The sequence below is a fragment of the Plecotus auritus genome, assembly GCF_963455305.1.
Source record: "Plecotus auritus genome assembly, chromosome: 8".
Classification (NCBI taxonomy): Eukaryota; Metazoa; Chordata; class Mammalia; order Chiroptera; family Vespertilionidae; genus Plecotus; species Plecotus auritus.
Window position 1 is genome coordinate 155,661,373 of NC_137782.1, and position 17,121 is coordinate 155,678,493.

Here is a 17,121-nt window from a genome sequence, read left to right on the forward strand (position 1 = left end):
TTTTATAATGTACATCATTTGCCTTTTCTTTTTCAATAATGTACATCACTCCATTTGCCAGTGTAAGATATTCCATTTTATGGGTATGAAGGAGGAAAGAGGGAAAAGGAATTTCTTGTTACATCAGATTCTTAGTAGCTGCCTCTTCTTGGATTTCTTCCACAAAGAAATTATTTTTCTACCTGTTAATTATCTTGCTGACTGTAGATACTTCACTCATAGTAAACAAAACTACACTCTGTATCTAAATCACTTTGCTTTAGCTATTTGTTCAAGAGCTACATGAGCCTTAAACTGTAATCGGGCTTCCATGGAATAGTCCTTGTAGTTTTTTATGTTGTCTAGGTTTTTCATTGCACTGCTATAATCTCCTTTCAGATAGTGTAGAATTCCCAGTTCATAGTAAGTGTACGGCACCAAATAGTGGTCATATTTTAACAATTTCTCCTTTTGAATGACACGATTAAAGTACTGCTCAGCCATCAAATATTTGCCTAAGTGTTTCAGACAGAGACCTTTCAGTAAACTTAGCAAACATAGGTCATCTGTGCCATACTCTTTATTTGGTTTTTCTCGTAAAAGTTCTTCTCCTCTGTTAATTATTGCAAGCCAGCATGAAATAAGGTGTAGTCTTTTGCTCATGACTTGGAAACCACTCCAGGCATAAGTGAATTCCAGAATGGGCTGTGCTATAAACCAGCCTTTAGTACTACCATAGCGCTGACCCTTCTCAGCAACAAACTTTTCTATTGGCACAGAAGCGCCTAAAAGTTTGATTCTCAGGCTCTCCACACTTAAGAAAAGAGAGTTCATGTCCTTACTTACTGATTTAGCAAATCCAGAAGGAAGCAGAGCCAGTAGCATAGCTTTACTGTATGAATACATTGCCTTGGACCACTTGCTGTCTTGAAGTAGCAGATCAGCATAGCGGTAGGCCTCCTTCCAATCCTGCACAAAAATGTGGCACCACATGAGTTCCCAGTAACAGATGTGATCAAGTTGCTTCCATTCATTCTGAATAAAAATGCACTCCTGTAATGTTAACTGTGCATTCTCAAATTTTCCTCTCAGCATACTGAAACGTGCGTGAAAAAATTTAAGTATGACACACTTTGGAAATTTCTGGAGATAAATTAGGAAGAGATGGTCTATAGGATAATTGTGACTTGTTTCAATACCAAAAGCTACGCAGACATAACTGTAATAGAAGAGTAGAGTCAAAATACTTAAGACATTATTTATATGGGACTCAGATGCACTCTCATGAAGCAAAGTCAAGGCTACCTGTTTATCACCATGATATCCAACAACATTGAGTAATTTAAGTGTCTTTGGTGGCATAAGTGATAATATCAAATTGAATGCTCCAAGTCCAAATTTTACTCCTCCAATCAGGTGTCTAGAGGTTTTGCTTTGGTTGGTAGGTATCTGTGTTAATATCTGTTGACAGTCTTTGTATATTTGGTAACTTAACCCAATGTTGATCCCACTTTTAAGAAAGCCAAGCATACTGTCATCCTGTATAAATGTTACAGCAGATTTCAAGATGAGACACTCAGCATAGCAGACTTCAGCATGCAGTTCCTCTTCTTTGATAGCCTTTATTCCCTGTTTACTCACTAGACGAGAAAAACTTGTCATCCTGCCTTTTCTTCGGAAACTGTTACAAGTTTTCAACGCTTCTTTTGCAGCAGTCATTCCAATGTCTATATCCTGTGGATCAAAAGTCAAGATGGCTTTCACAACCATAAGGATACCATTAACTAGAGCATGGTATATGCTGTTTTTTGACCACGGATAAATGAGATTTATGGCATCTGAGAATCTGTTATTTAGAAACAAATACAACCCAGTTGTGCATTCTTCCAGGGAAGATACTAGATTCATTGTTGTTGCCACAGGGATAATTTCATAGGCGTCTTCATATGTATCCTCCTTGTCATTTTCTTCCTTCCATAAAGGAAATGATGTAATGACATCTTTCTTATAATTTTCTCTTTTACTTAGAATACGTGACATATTCACTTCCTCACTCTAGAGATGGGAAATATTTGGCTGCAGTGATGTAGCTCCTGTTCTCCTGATTGGGTCACTTCTTCCACAACCTGACGTGTTGGTGGTACAATGGAGGCAAACAAACTTAAGAGCTGTAGGTGTAGCATTAGGATATTCTCATCTAGATCGGACAAATGGGGGAAAAGATACTATTATTTACCTCAAAGATGTATTTCTGAAAAATTCAAATCATTTGAAATGTACTAAAAAAAAAAATCCCACACACGTCTTTTAACAACATTGTGAGTAAATCCTTTGTAAACAGATGAGTTATTTTTTTAAAATATTTTTTATTGAGCCAAAACCGGATTGGCTCAGTGGAAGAGCGTCAGCCTGCGGACTGAAAGGTCCCAGGTTCGATTCCGGTCAAGGGCATGTAACTTGGTTGCGGGCACATCCCCAGTGGGAGGTGTGCAAGAGGCAGCTGATCGATGTTTCTCTCTCATCGATGTTTCTGACTATCTATCACTCTTCCTTCCTCTCTGTAAAAAATCAATAAAATATATTTAAAAAAAAATATATATATATATATTTTATTGATTTCAGAAAGGGAGGGAGAGAGAGAGATAGAAACATCAATGATGAGAGAAAATCATTGATTGGCTGCCCCCTGCACACCCTACACTGCAACCCAGGCATGTGCCATGACCAGGAATCAAACCGTGACCTCCTGGTTCATAGGTCGATGCTCAACCACTGAGTTATACAGGCCGGGCTAGCCCCTCTTCTTAAGACACCAAGGTGACCAAGTTCCTTTCATGAATATTCTTTCTTTAGAGAAGAAACAACATAAATGATTAGTTGAAGGCTTGATAGTTTTACAATTTCCCACTTTTTAATGCAATCAGGCATTCCTCAGAAAGCCTCACTTTCCCTTGATTTTTATAAAATCACCCATTTTGGTAATATTTGTATTAGCAGGGCACTCCTGCATCACATTTTCCTTCTTCCTAGTTTCACTCTTTGATGTTGGACAAAGCACTGGCTTTCTTTAACTGTTGCCCCGCCCCACCCCACACTTCAATACTGATTATGGTCCAGTACTTGGCTAATGAGAATTTAATTTCTTTATACAATATGAAATAAATTATAAATTTGCCTCTAATAATTTTTCCTTCCTAGAATTCTTAACAGCATTCTAGAAGAAACAGAAGATTAGAAAATGCTGGAAAAAGAAAAAAAGAGAGAGAAAGTTGTAACTGAACATAGCTTGACCTTCAGTACATCCATACTTAGCACATACATAAATACATATTAAAAGACTAGTGTTTGTAACTACAGACTATTTCATTATATTGGAAATCAGTACATGTGCAAAAGGTCTAAACTATATTTTCCTGTTTTAAGGTTTTCACATCCAAGCTAAAATGGTGATAATGACTTAAAAGTGAAACTAAAATGGAGAAGAAAATAAGATAAAAAATGAACTTTTTCTTTAATGCTCCCCTGAAAATACTGATCTAGGAAATGAGATAAATTTTGAAAACTGCTGTAAAAGGATTAAAAAATCCCAACCCCCCAAAGCTAATATTATCAATGTTTAACAAGTGTAATGTGTTAAGAGCTACTTAATATTTCATATTAAAAATATTAGAATATTTGTTGAATTGAATTAAGTAGCTTTCACATTCAAATTGAACCTGGGAATGTGATTTTAATTAACACAGAATCCTAGAGGCAAAAATGTAGGTGAAACTGATTTCAAAAGAATCAGCAGGAATAGAAGTACTCTTTACAATAAAACCTCCCTGATTTAGATTGACATTTAGTGAAACGAGTTGGTTACATGTTCTTAGAAAAAGAGTGTTTAATATAAAAGTGTACAGAAATAGTGTACAGTACTATTATTTATTTTTAAAAATGCATTGATTTTAGGGAGAGAGAGAGAGATACCTCAATGTGAGAGATCAGCTGCCTCCCACACACACCCCGGGGATGGAGCCTACAACCTGGGCATGTACCCTGACCTGGAATCCAACCGGCGACCCTTCGGTGCACAGGATGACTCTCAATCAACTGAGCCATACCGAACAGTACTATTATGTTTTTCATGGCAACTATGTTAGCAAAGCCCAGACTAGAACTGACCCTCTTGTAAAGAGGTAAATAATATGTAATTGGCTTATCGAAGTGCCTGTCTCCGAGAGAGCAGGCAAGCCAGTCAGGGTTTATCCCTTTTTCTTCTTTTGTGCTTGAAAGCAGTTTGCTGTAAGTTAGAAAATTGCTTCTTTTCATATTGTTAGCATTATTACTTGCCTAGAAATTATCTTTTATACAGTAGACTTTTTATTCAGAGCCAAAAAATATTTATTGAGGCCTATTAGGAGCTATAGAACATAATAAGTATTATCTTTTCCATCCAAGTACTAACCAGACCTAACCCTGCTTAACTCCTGAGATCAAACCAGATCTCAGGCATTCAGAGTGGTATGGCCAGTGACTAATAAGTACTCTCTTTCCATAAGTTATCTATGTTTTGTCCAACAGTAATTTTCATAAATTCTTAATAGGAGGAAGTTGAATTAGTGAGGCTTTATAAAACCGATACTGTATTCTATCTTTCAAGGAGTATGTAAAAATATCTTTATCATTTAACCCTTTTAAGATGAACCCTGATAAGTAGATAACAACAAAGATTAATAAGGTTAATAGAGAACAAATATAACATACTACATAGAACTGATAGGGGCTCAGAGGGAATGGTGGGGCACCCGTAATGCTCATAGATATTATTAATCAAGTCTGTTCTGTCTTGGTCAAAGAAAGTAGACCCTGACCTGGTTGCTGTTTCCAGACGTTTGACCGCCTCTGGGAGTTTGCCTCAGGAATGCTGTCTATTCTCCGATTCCGGAAATGGGCTAAGCTGGTTTTTGTTTTTGTTCTTTTTTTTAAAAATGTTTTTATTTATCTTCTTTTTATTTATCTCAGAGAGGGAGAGAGAGATAGAAACATCAATGATAAGAGAATCATTGATCGGCTGCCTCCTGCAAGCCCCCTACTGGGGGTCGAACCCGTAACACCGGGCATGTGCCCTTGACGGAATAGAACCTGGACCCTTCAGTCTGCAGGCGGATGCCCTATCCATTGAGCTAAACTTAGCTAGGGCTAAGCTGGTTTGACATCGTAAAAAGATTAACTACCCTGTTATTGGACTCTTAAGATACTGGAAGCAGACACACTGATCACATACCCCACAGCCCTTATCCTGCTATACCCTCCCCCCGGTACTTAGCTTTTCTTTCTTACCCCTATATAAGCAGCCAACTGGCAGGAGATGTTAGAGCAGTTTTTCAGGTACCAAGCCCACTGCTCTCTCCTATTGCTGGCAATTCAAATAAACACTCATAAAAAATTCAACCTTGCCGAAACCGGTTTGGCTCAGTGGATAGAGCGTCGGCCTGCGGACTGAAGGGTCCCGGGTTCGATTCCGGTCAAGGGCATGTACTTTGGTTGCGGGCACATCCCCGGTGGGAGGTGTGCAGGAGGCAGCTGATCGATGTTTCTCTCTCATCGATGTTTCTGGCTCTCTATCCCTCTCCCTTCCTCTCTGTAAAAATATCAATAAAATATATTAAAAAAAAAAATTCAACCTTGTCTCTGCTTATTGGCTTAGTGGCAAGAGGCAGTAATGGACCTGTTGTGTCTGGTACCAGAACTTCTATTTTCTTGCTAGAATCCTTGAGACAGACTAATTTTTTTCCATAATTTGATAAATCTGAAAAAATATGTATAAATTCATGCCATTACCTGGAGAGAATCTATATTTTATTCACCTGAATAAAGGCTAATTCAACTAAGCCTCTCTCCTATACTCTGTATCCAACATCTATATACACCAAGTGAAGATATAGCAGATTAAAAAACAAGTACAAATAAGGAATTGCTCTTTTATGTGGAACATTTCCAACTTGTGTATCCCAAGTATTTATGGTGCAATGTCTTTTTTTGATGGATGGTAAAAAAAAAAAAAAAAAACACGTTAAATCTTTATTTGTAGAGTTGGTGTCTGGTAAATGCAATGTGTAAAATCAAAACTGGATTTTAAGCGATTCTAACGAAATGAAAAGGTTTCCATTTATTTGCTATATAGAGTGGCTTAGCAGCAATAGGCTGCTACTGAAAGACTTGCCCGGGGTGTGGTGCAGTTGGTTAAGCATGCTCCCATGCACCAGGAGGTCACCAGTTGGATTCCCATGCCCGGGTTAGAGGAACAATCCCCAATAGGGGGCTTGCAGGAGGTAGCCCATGGATGTTTCTCTCATTGATGTTTCTATCTCTCCCTTCCTCTCTCTGAAATCAATAAAAACATTTTTTAAAAAGTCCTTAGGAACTGAGTCTTTAGTGGATGTGTTACCCAACACAAAAAGAACTAGAGGGGAAGCACAAATCAATTATGTTTCAAATGCAAATAATTTCAGAATTGCCACAAACCACTAGCCTGAACATAACTGGCATCTTTAAGGATTTAGGGTTTTGCCCCCACCAGTATGGCTCAGTGGTTGAGTGTTGACCTATGAACCAGATGGGTCACCGTTGGATTCCGGGCAGAGCGCAAGCAAGGGTTGAGGGCTCTATCCCCAGTAGGGGGCGTGCAGGAAGCAACTAATCAATGATTCTCATCATTGGTGTTTCTATCTCTCTCCCTTCCTCCCTGAAATCAATAAAAATATTTTCTAAAAAAATAAGGATTTAGGGTTTTGTCACAATTTCATTATAACACACACACACACACAAAAGAAATAACTCTATTTCTTTGTCCCCCAGACCCCAAGAAGTCAGAACGTGTTGGTGAAAATTGGTAGCTGATTCTTAAGGGATTTTTTGGGTGGGTGCAGGGCGGGATGTCCCTAGGGGCTTCATCCCTTTTGAGGCCTACAATGTAGAGACCACTACTCAGAATAACGGGTTCATGGAGTTCTCACCCTGGCCAAACTCCCGATTACCTCTGATGAGGCCCCAAGATCATTGAGCATTAGTCTAGGCCAGGTCCCGCAGCAGAACGGCGGCGACGGCTGCAACATCAGCAGTTACAGCCTTTCATAGGCCGGTCTAATGCACCTGTAATAACATTACTAGAGCTGAGGGTCCCTAGAATGGGGGAAATAGAAGGGGGAAGGGAGAAGGGAAGGGGGGAAATGAGGAGGGTACAGGAAAGGGGGGAAGGATGGGGCGGAACACCGCTGGGAAGGCCAAGGGTTTACTGGCGAGATTCTGACGTTCCCATGGAAACGTATCCCTCCGCTTGTGATTGGTCCTTTAGGCTCTTCAGTTCCCCCCCCCCGCGCCGCTGCTCTGGTGTTTCCGCCCAGCTCCTTTGTGCCGCGCAGAACGCTGAGATGACGCATGCGCAAAGAAACCCAGCCGCCGCATATATAAACCGGAACCCAGGCTCTTCCTCGTAGTGCCGCTAGGACCGTTGGTGTGTGAGGTCTTTGCAGCTTTTTGTGTTACTCATATCCTGGGCACTGCGAGCTGAACGAGCCTAGCTGGCGGGCCAGTCATGTCGCGCTACGGGCGGTACGGAGGAGGTAAGAGGGTAGGGCCCAGTGAGGGGCGTTATCGTGGGTGTTGCGAGTACTTCGAGGCCATGGGGTTGGCGCGGCGGTTGGGAGACGGTTATTCCGCGTGCGTAATGGCGGCTTCGGCGCACACCGTACGAAGCCGGAGGCAGCGGGGGCGGGATGTTGAGGGGAGACGCGGAGGGCGGGTGTCGGTCTGGGTCAAGTTCTATGTTAATTCTTGGGCACTTTTCGTCTCGCGCCCCAGCCCTAGTCAGGCGCACGGTCACTGCTTTGCTGTTGCCCTTCGAGCCGCCGGCCGTCCCCCACACCCCCCCGCCCTCGGCTGCCATTTTGCGCACAATCACGAGCGTGCACGGTGGCGCATTTCCCTGCCGCTTTCCCGCCACTTTAGCGGAGAGTCTGATCGCAGCCATAGAGTCTGGTGAATTTGAGCCTGAACAAAACTGGCAGCTTCGAGCCGCGCTTTCTCGTCCTGCAGCCGGTCGAACTGCGGAGTGGGTATGGAGACATGCTCTTTCCGTCTGGCGGCTGGTTGGTTTCTTTTCTCTTGTAGCTCTTTCGGGCGCGGTTTATGACTGGGGCGGGGAGCTGGAGTCTCGGGCGAGCCCGCGCCTGGGGCAGTTACCGCGGAGGACGGGAGCCGGCGCAGCCCTGCTCTCCAGGTCCGGCCCTCGGCGGGGCCCGCCCGCCGCCGACGCCGCGGACGCCCGGTCCGCGCGCTCCCAGCCCCGAGGCTGCCGGGACTCGGGGGCGGGACCGGGGCGGAACCGCCTCGCGCTCGGAATATCCTACCACTCATCTGTTCCCGTGTTTTCGAGGTGTTTTCCCACCGTATTAGAACGTTAAGAACTTTGTCATACGCCTAGCTCTTCAGAAATGTACCGACTTTGCTGGTTTTAAGACCACGTTCAATTCTTGATAAGAGCACAAAATATGTTTTGCACCATCTTAAGGATGTGCAAAGAATTCATTCAAACTCCGGTCAAATTTTGCATAACATACGTTCTTCTATTTGCGTTTTTAAACAGAAACCAAGGTGTATGTTGGTAACCTGGGAACTGGTGCTGGCAAAGGAGAGTTAGAAAGGGCTTTCAGTTATTATGGCCCCTTAAGAACTGTGTGGATTGCAAGAAATCCTCCGGGATTTGCCTTTGTGGAATTTGAAGACCCTAGAGATGCAGAAGATGCAGTGCGAGGCCTGGATGGCAAGTAAGTAAGATGCCAGTTATGAAACTTAGTGGATAGTCTGCTAGGTTGGGTAATGAGGTGGGTGCTAAGCTTGGGTTCTGTAGTCTAGAGGAAAATGAAAATAGCTAATCATTTGCTTAAGAAAGGGAGTAGAGGTGGCCTTCAAAGGGCTACAAAGATTGCGGAAGCCTGTGAAAGCAGAGGGATGGAAAGTTCTAAATCCAGAGGTCATATGTGTGTTTTTTAGCATCAGAATTTTGTTGCTTCTGTTTTACAGGGTGATTTGTGGTTCCCGAGTGAGGGTTGAACTATCAACAGGCATGCCTCGGAGATCTCGTTTGGATAGACCACCTGCCCGACGTCCCTTTGATCCAAATGATAGATGCTATGAGTGTGGTGAAAAGGGACATTATGCTTATGATTGCCATCGTTATAGCCGACGAAGAAGAAGCAGGTATTTATTTTAAAGGAATGGTTGGTGTACTGGTTAATCAAGTAATTCTTTTATTAGCAAGGCAGAAACTAATATTTTTATATAAATTTGAATGTTAATTGTACAGGTGTATTTTTACAATTTTTGTTTAATTAAACAAATGTTAATATATTAATAATCAACCTGGTCAAAACCTTTCAGGTTTCTTCGTTTGAGTCAGTCGCCTTGATTCAGAATGTCACGAGCCTTATGATATGCTGAGGCGCCTTGCAAATCCGACAATTAAGATCCTCCTAGACCTTGAGGTGATCAGCATAAGAGGCCAGATCCCCTCGAGTCATCTACACCTAGCTTCACCTTATTCTTTAAAGGGCAGAAAATTTGAGTCGGTGATCGCCGTAACAGTAAATTTGGCTTACAATTGGGGCCCCCTCCGGTTTAGAAAGAGGAACACCAGATTGACCACATTTCCAACTAGAAAAATCTTCTTGCGTCAATCAAGCCTCACCTGGCTCATTTGGCTGTCAGTTTGATCGTCGTTAGATTGAAGAAAACATCTAGATGCAGCGATCGGCTATAGATACTTCTAGATCGTCTAGATCTACTAGACCATGGGCCAAAGAGGGTCGACCTGCAAACTTGCAAGGTTTATTTTAAATACACATTACAGTGTTTTATATTATGTAATTCTAAGATGTAATTCAGCTTTTAACAAATCTTTTTTTAGGTAGTTTAAAAAAAAAAAAAAAACTGGACAACTAATAGGCCCAGAATTTATTTCCAAATGAGATAGTAAATTTAAATAGTTTTGAGACTTGATTTCAGCAGAGGGACACGAACTATAAATACGAGTTGCCATCTAACATTTTGTTATTTTCCCAACTTGAAAAATAGGTCACGGTCTAGATCACATTCGAGATCCAGAGGTAGACGATATTCTCGCTCAAGGAGCAGGAGCAGGGGAAGGAGGTGAGAGATCTTTAATGCACGTTTTAAAAAGCAATAAAAAACTTTCATTGGAGATGGACCTAAACTACTCTTTGATTTAATTCTTAGGTCGAGATCAGCATCTCCTCGACGATCAAGATCTGTATCTCTTCGTAGATCACGATCCGCTTCACTCAGACGATCTAGATCTGGTTCTATAAAAGGATCGAGGTATTTCCAGTATGTACCATTTTTTCCCCCCGCTTATTTGTATTTGGGTTGTCACGTCTTAATGACAAAAGTAGAGTGGCATGATGGGGTGAATTTGAGACCTTAGGAAGTCGTTTAGGGAAATAGTAGTGTACATATGGGTGAGCATGGTTTGTTTAGCCAGACACTTAGACACTGAAATTAAGAAGGTAGAAATCAAACTAAGAACTTCACCTCCTTTTACTCCCTTTGAAGAAGAACTGTAAAGGTGATAGAAATGAATAATGTCTATAAAATAAGGAGTTGCAATACTACAGATGATGGATGAGTCTTCTAGGTAGGGAATGCCATTGGGAGATACTGTTTTATAAATCTTTAAATGCAGAGATTCTAAAACTTGTGGTCCATTTGCAAAAGCTCTGGACCCCCTCTCTGGACAAATGAATTCGATTGTTGGGTCTCATATCAGTCTTAAATGAAAACCATCTACTTTCTCTTGCATACTTAACTGACAATCTATCTCATTGGGTATGGTAGAAGCAAATAATTAAAATAGTAGTTCCTTATTTGTTTGATATTAGACCTTGTTGAAAATGTGACAGTTTGTTCAATCTTAGACTGATATAAGCAAGAGTGGCATCTTGCTCAGTTTTAGCCTCTATTCTGAGCCTGCCTAATAAGGTGCTCAGAAGGTGTTTAAGGAAATTACTAGTGTGGACTAATTGGTATAATTTTTGTTTTTAAGATCACGGTCAAGGTCAAGATCAAGATCCAGGTCTATTTCACGACCAAGAAGCAGGTAAGGGTGAAAAGTTGAACAATGCTCTTGTAGTTATATGGCACCAATATCCAAAGAGTTCAAAGTGTTTTGAATTGTTGAGGCTTCACGTGTTAACTCTAAGCCTAGGTGTTGAGTGGGAACACAGTACCTTGTTAATGAACTAAACTTTAGAACTTGATTTGTACATGGCCTCTTCTGGATGATTTCCTGGACAAGGGAATGTCAAGGTATAGTGAGAAAGCAGTTTGTAACTTTGGTGTTTACAAGCCCTTGTTAGAACTAATAGGTGCATGGAGAAGCATTCTGAAGATAGGTGAGCTTTAGGCAGATGAATCATCATAAAAGCAGTTCATTTTATGAAGACTAGTTGGAAGATGGGCTTTTGTTAGCAAAAGCTGATGGGCATTTTTTTTTCCAGTTTAATTACAGCCTGACATTTTAATTTCAGGACAATTTGGGGGTTCATTTCATGATATTGTGACTGTAAGAAAGGGATTGGTTAGTACTTTTTCTTAATAGAATTTCTCATGTTTTGACAGCCGATCAAAGTCCAGATCTCCATCTCCAAAAAGAAGGTAAGCTTAATAATTTGTTGCCAAATTTTAACTGTCAAATGTGGCCTCTGCAGGATTTGTTTGCTTCCTGCCTACTTTGCAGGCTTTGATTTTGAGCTCTTTGGAGAATTGGTGCTATATATATATATATATAAATATTAAATACTAAGTTTCTTAAAGGATTGCTTTTCCTGCTTCATTATCACCTTATATTTTTAATGGAAATATTTAGTCATAAAATGTTGGAATGACAATCAAGATGTGTTTAGTCCTGTGAACCCTTAATTGTATAATTTTATGTTAAGACACATGCTTTCCTCACACATAGGGGACAGTGGGTAAAAAGGAAATGAAGAAAAATTTGTAGGTTGAAATCTTGAAGCTAAACTATTATCTGTCTAGTTGCTACTTAATAACCCTCCCAAAGGGAAAAAAAACCCAAAATTCAAATAGTTCTCTTTAACTTAACCTTGCAATTTTAGCAAGGATGCTAATCTTAAACAGGGACAAATGATTTGTATATGTATCTTTTTCAGAGAGAGGAAGGGAGAGTGATAGAAACATCAATGAGAGAGAAACATCGATCAGCTGCCTCCTGCATGCCCCTTACTGGGGATCATACCTGCAACCTGGGCATGTCCCCTAACGGAATGGAACATGACCTAGTTCATGGGTTGCCACTCAACCACTGAACCACACTGGCCAGGCCATTTATGATTTTTAGATCTCTGCTATAGAAAAACTAAGTTCTTTAGACCACCTTTGAATTTATTGAAACATGTTCGTACAAAAGAGTACGTTTCAGTAGACACTAATGGGTTCCAAACCTGATGTTTTTCTTTTTAGTCGTTCCCCATCAGGAAGTCCAAGAAGAAGTGCAAGTCCTGAAAGAGCGGACTGAAGTTCTCAAGTTCACCTTTTAGGGAAAAGTTATTTTGTTTACATTATTATAAGGGATTTGTGATGTTTGTAAAATGTAACCTAGGAAGGTTATTTCAACCATCTAATCAAAATGGATCTGGATTATTACTCTGTAAATTCACAGCAGTAAGATAATATAAATTTTTGTTGAATGTATTAACATCTTATGGTTTGCAAATGTGAGTTTTTATTTGGCACATTTAAATAAAATGTTTCTAACTAGATTTTTGATCTGTGTTCAATATTAATACTTGGTAAGCTTCAGTAGTCAACCTTGATATCAACCATATAAGTACAGACCAACATTCAAAGTTTAATGGTGTGAAGTCTTCAACATCATTAACTGTAGTTATTTATACACTTGGAAAATTCCCTTTTACCTATAGAGGTTTGGTTAAGATAACTCAAATCCTCCTTAAAAGCATGAATGCATCATGACAAGTCCCTGAATTAATTGGAGTTATATATTATCAGGCTTATGATATCGATCTGTTAAGCTAGAGAAACCACTGATTTGCCTATAAATAAGCGTGACAGCTAAACCAAGAGCTTATTAAAGAAGTAATTGGACTCAGTGCTCGAGGAACTGAATTATTTTTTGAAAGCTATTTTAAGTACAGTGACAGGTTTTCAGGCTATTTGATGGGATAATGTCAACTCGATTTTAGGAAGTTCTCAGTGTTACTTGAGACAATTTTATAACATTTTTGCATGTTTGAGGAATTGTCTAAATTTGGGACAAAACATCTTCATGTAAACCAGCTTTGCAAAATTTTCCAGACACACTAATCTATCCCTTCAAATGGATTGCCTTATTTTGAGCAGAGATCTGTTAATTCTAAGCTAGATTTTTTCAGTTCCCAACCACCAACATAACTATGTTATTTTGCCAGGCTGGTGCAAAGTGATTAAGGATGTCAAGCAGAAATGTTTATGAGACAGTTTTGTAAATCTCACCTATATTTAGCAATACCTTATTTATGTAGTTTTTGGTAGCATCAGGTAGACCTGAGACTATTATAGCCAGTAGATTATTTAGACTAAATGTCTTTTGTAGGGCAGTAACAATTATTTGAGTTTCCTGGTCAAGCTTTTCCCAGGTATTCTCTAGCCTTGGTGCAAAAAAAAAAAAGTGCAAAAACGATGAATGCTGGTGGCTTTATGTTTAACAAAGTTTTTGGATAGCATTGCAATGTGGGAATACTGCTCTGCCTCAAATTATTTGGTCTGAATGATCACTAGTATGTTGGGAGTTTGGGTACGTTGTTTTTGGAATTTTGAAAACTGGCTGAATTATGGTTGGTATAAAACTGTAATTGGCAGGCTTATTTGTTGCACTTGGCTTTAATTGTTCTGTATTATATAAAGATAAGTTTACTCAAAAATAAATGTACAGAAAACAAACAATCATACTCAATTTTTGGAAGCGGGAGTTCTGAGCCAAGAACAGGAATCACTTCTGTAGCTTTGGGACGGATTATTAGCAGTGTCCCAGATAGTAGTATGAGGATAAAAGATGGTGCAGGAGGGGTAGGGGCAAAAGTGGTTTTAAGAAACAAGCACAGAAAGTTCCATTCTTAGGGGAAAGGGAAACATGGCTATTAAGTAGGTGAACACCTTTTGTACCATTGACTACAACTATACATTTGCCTGGATGTTACAGAATTTATTCAGGGGTACAACTCAGTACCCCTGTGTTTAGATACATCTTCAAGTGTTACACTTTGGTGTAGTGCACTTTTCTACTTTTAGAGGTTAGGACTGCTAAACGGATTATGTGACTGACTTGAAAAGTCTCATTCAGACTCAGTCGCTCTAAATTTAAAGCCTGGCTCTGATTATTAGGTAGTAACACGTCAAACATGCTTTGGACAAAGTACCTTATCTGGTCTGCTCACCCACGTGTAGAGAGGTAATGCACAGTGGTAGTTCCCCTGTGGGCTTTGAGCTAGGCCAGTGGTCGGCAAACTCATTAGCAACAGAGCCAAATATCAACAGTATGATTGAAATTGCTTTTGAGAGCCAAATTTTTTAAACTTCTATTGCCACTTCTTCAAAATAGACTCGCCCAGGCTGTGGTATTTTGTGGAAGAGCCACACTCAAGGGGCCAAAGAGCCGCATGTGGCTCGCGAGCCGCAGTTTGCCGAACACAGCGCTAGGCCAAGTATCAAGTGAAAGTGTGGTCCTACATCTTGCAGTGTCCCATCTGAGAACAAATTTGAGGGTCTTGAAATGCCATCAATTTGAGACTTGGTTAAGTAGTGGTGTAGGATTGTGATTTTCATCTTTGTGTAGCATTGTCTTGAAGTCTAAAGGAGCACTGATTTCCAAGATACATTAAACTAGTAGGAATAGGAAACTAAAACTGATAAATTGGCAGTTATATGAAGAGTAATAGCAAAGAATTCATTAGATCTGGCTTAGCAACTGCTGCTTAGAGACCTTTGGAAGGCGGGGCTATGTAACCTGGAAGGTGTATACATAATTGGGAAGACATGAAACAAAAGTCAAAGTTACAAAAAATACTAGGGGCCTGGCTGGTCTTGGAGTGTGTTGAGAACTGATGACAAGGAAAGATGACTAGGTATTAAAGCTGTTATGTCCAGAATTATCTATACTAATAAAAGCCTTGGGGGTGATCAGGCCAGCAGGGAAGGGCAGTTGGGGGCAATCAGGTCGGCAGGGGAGCAGTTAGGTGTCCATCAGGCCAGCAGGGGAGTGGCTATGGGGTCATCAGGCTAGCAGGCAGAAGCGGTTAGGGGCCAGCAGGCAGGCAGGCAGGTGAGTGGTTAGGAGCCAGCAGTCCCGGATTGTGAGAGGGATGTCCGACTGCAGTTTAGGCCCTGTGGGATTGGGCCTAAACCGGTAGTCGGACATCCACTGAGTGGTCCCAGATTGGAGAGGGTGCAGACCAGGCTGAGAGGACCCCCCCCCCCAACCCCCATGCATGAATTTCATGCACCAGGTCACTAGTCTTCAATAAAGGAAAAAAAGTACTGATTGACAGTTTCAAAGCCTGATAGTTCTTTTTCCCACATCTTAACAGGTTTATTGTTACCATTCCAATAAAAACATCAAAGAACATTGTCACTTAATCCTTGCAACAAAATAGTACTGTTAACCCCATCTCACAGAAGAGGAGATTGGTAACTTGGCTTGGTGTGTGTGATTGATAACAATACTATTAACCTGCTAGGAGGTAGGAAAAGTTTGAATCCTACCTATGGTTTTAAAGTCCTGGCTTGGTTAATAACTTTCCAGACCTAATGGGGAAAAGATGATGAATAGAAGGATAATTCTGGAGCACTTGGAATGTAGTAGTCAGTTAATGTAAGGCCACTTCTCAAACTTGGTGTTTTTTCCTTTTCCTACAGACCATTGGCTTAACCTATTTTCATTTCGTTTTTAGACTTGGTAATATATTCAAGGTGTATACAGTGAGAAGGCTCCCTACACCCAACTCTCAGCCACACAGTTAATCTCCCAAAAGGCAACCATTGTTAACCAATTATGTAGCCTGATCACATACACATATTTTTTTCCTTTTTTCTTTTAACACAAAATGTAAGTAAAATGGCACTCTTGTCTTTTTTTTTTTTTTTTTTTTTTTAATGTTTTATACTATTTATTTGCCTGGATGTTACAGAATTTATGCAGTAAAATTTTGTGTCCCTTCAATGTGGCAGGTACTGCTAGCCTTGGAATAGAGAAGTGAACAAAGTATCCTTATGGAGCTTAAATTCTGGAGAGACAAATATCACCTCTAGATTCCCTGACTAAAGGGAATCTTAGTGACTAAAGCTTGAAGGTGGCTGGATGTGATCCTATACAAAAAAAACACTGTTAGTTTTTATTTTGGGTTTTAACATATCTTTAGGAAATCTGGATCCCAGAAAAATGAATCCTTTCATTGCAAAGGATAAAAGGACCTGGCTGTAGGGGAAATATATATGGCAGAGGTCAAGACAGATGGGCCAGTTTTTCTCAGTCATGGTCAGGAGGGCAATCACCATAGTTCCTGAACTCCTGTAACAGAATGTACTGCTTCCCTTGCTTATGAATGAATATGCTATGCTTTAATACTGCCTTTTTTTCAGAGTACCAGCTTATTTGTTAGACCAGGATTCAGGAAATTAGGGCCCGCAGACTAGATCTGGCTTACACTGTTTTCATACAGCTAATGAGCTAAGATGGTCTTGACATTTTTATGTGGTTGGAAAAAAAAAAAAAAAAAAGGATACGAATACTTCAGGACATGAGAATTATAGGAAATTCAAATGGCAGCATCCACAAGGTTTTATAGGAACAGTCATGCTCATTCATTTACCTATTGTCTATAACTCTTTGCTACTATGCCAAGAGTAATTACAATAGACTGTAAGTCTCACAAAGCTTAAAATACTCTCTGGCCCTTTATGTAAAACTAGAGGCCTGGTGCATGAAATTCATGTGGGTGGGGGGGTGGTTTCCTCAGCCCAGCCTGCACCCTCTCCAATCCATGACCCCTGGCTCCTAATCCACTCACTTGC

The 17,121-nt window shown here is 40.4% G+C and overlaps 2 protein-coding genes across 5 annotated transcripts; one reads left to right on the forward strand and one right to left on the reverse strand.

Annotated features, from left to right (window-relative positions):
- Positions 1-249: 249 nt before the first annotated feature.
- On the reverse strand, positions 250-2,019 carry LOC308255724 (tetratricopeptide repeat protein 39B-like; the record flags this gene model as incomplete). The annotated part of the gene is made up of 1 exon (XM_080683513.1): positions 250-2,019. One exon carries the CDS (start codon positions 2,017-2,019, stop codon positions 250-252), a length of 1,770 nt encoding a protein of 589 aa, XP_080539639.1.
- Positions 2,020-7,338: 5,319 nt separating this feature from the next.
- Positions 7,339-12,815, forward strand: SRSF7 (serine and arginine rich splicing factor 7). Of its 4 annotated transcripts, none has more exons than XM_080685100.1 (8): positions 7,374-7,583; positions 8,606-8,786; positions 9,043-9,219; positions 10,093-10,167; positions 10,255-10,356; positions 11,081-11,134; positions 11,656-11,691; positions 12,517-12,815. In XM_080685100.1, exons 1-8 carry the CDS (start codon positions 7,556-7,558, stop codon positions 12,569-12,571), a joined length of 708 nt encoding a protein of 235 aa, XP_080541226.1. In that variant the 5' UTR covers positions 7,374-7,555; the 3' UTR covers positions 12,572-12,815. The 4 variants fall into 4 exon arrangements, with proteins under 4 accessions (XP_080541227.1, XP_080541226.1, XP_080541225.1 ...); XM_080685099.1 differs by having other exon boundaries at positions 7,377-7,583; positions 10,255-10,365; XM_080685101.1 differs by lacking the exon at positions 11,656-11,691 and having other exon boundaries at positions 7,339-7,583; positions 10,255-10,365.
- The last annotated feature ends 4,306 nt before the right edge of the window (positions 12,816-17,121 follow it).

Coding starts and splice junctions, on each gene's coding strand:
- SRSF7 (XM_080685099.1), top strand. CDS start 7,556: ATGTCGCGCTACGGGCGGTACGGAGGAG. Junction 8,787..9,042: donor GTGCGAGGCCTGGATGGCAA/GTAAGTAAGATG, acceptor TCTGTTTTACAG/GGTGATTTGTGGTTCCCGAG. Junction 11,135..11,655: donor ATTTCACGACCAAGAAGCAG/GTAAGGGTGAAA, acceptor ATGTTTTGACAG/CCGATCAAAGTCCAGATCTC.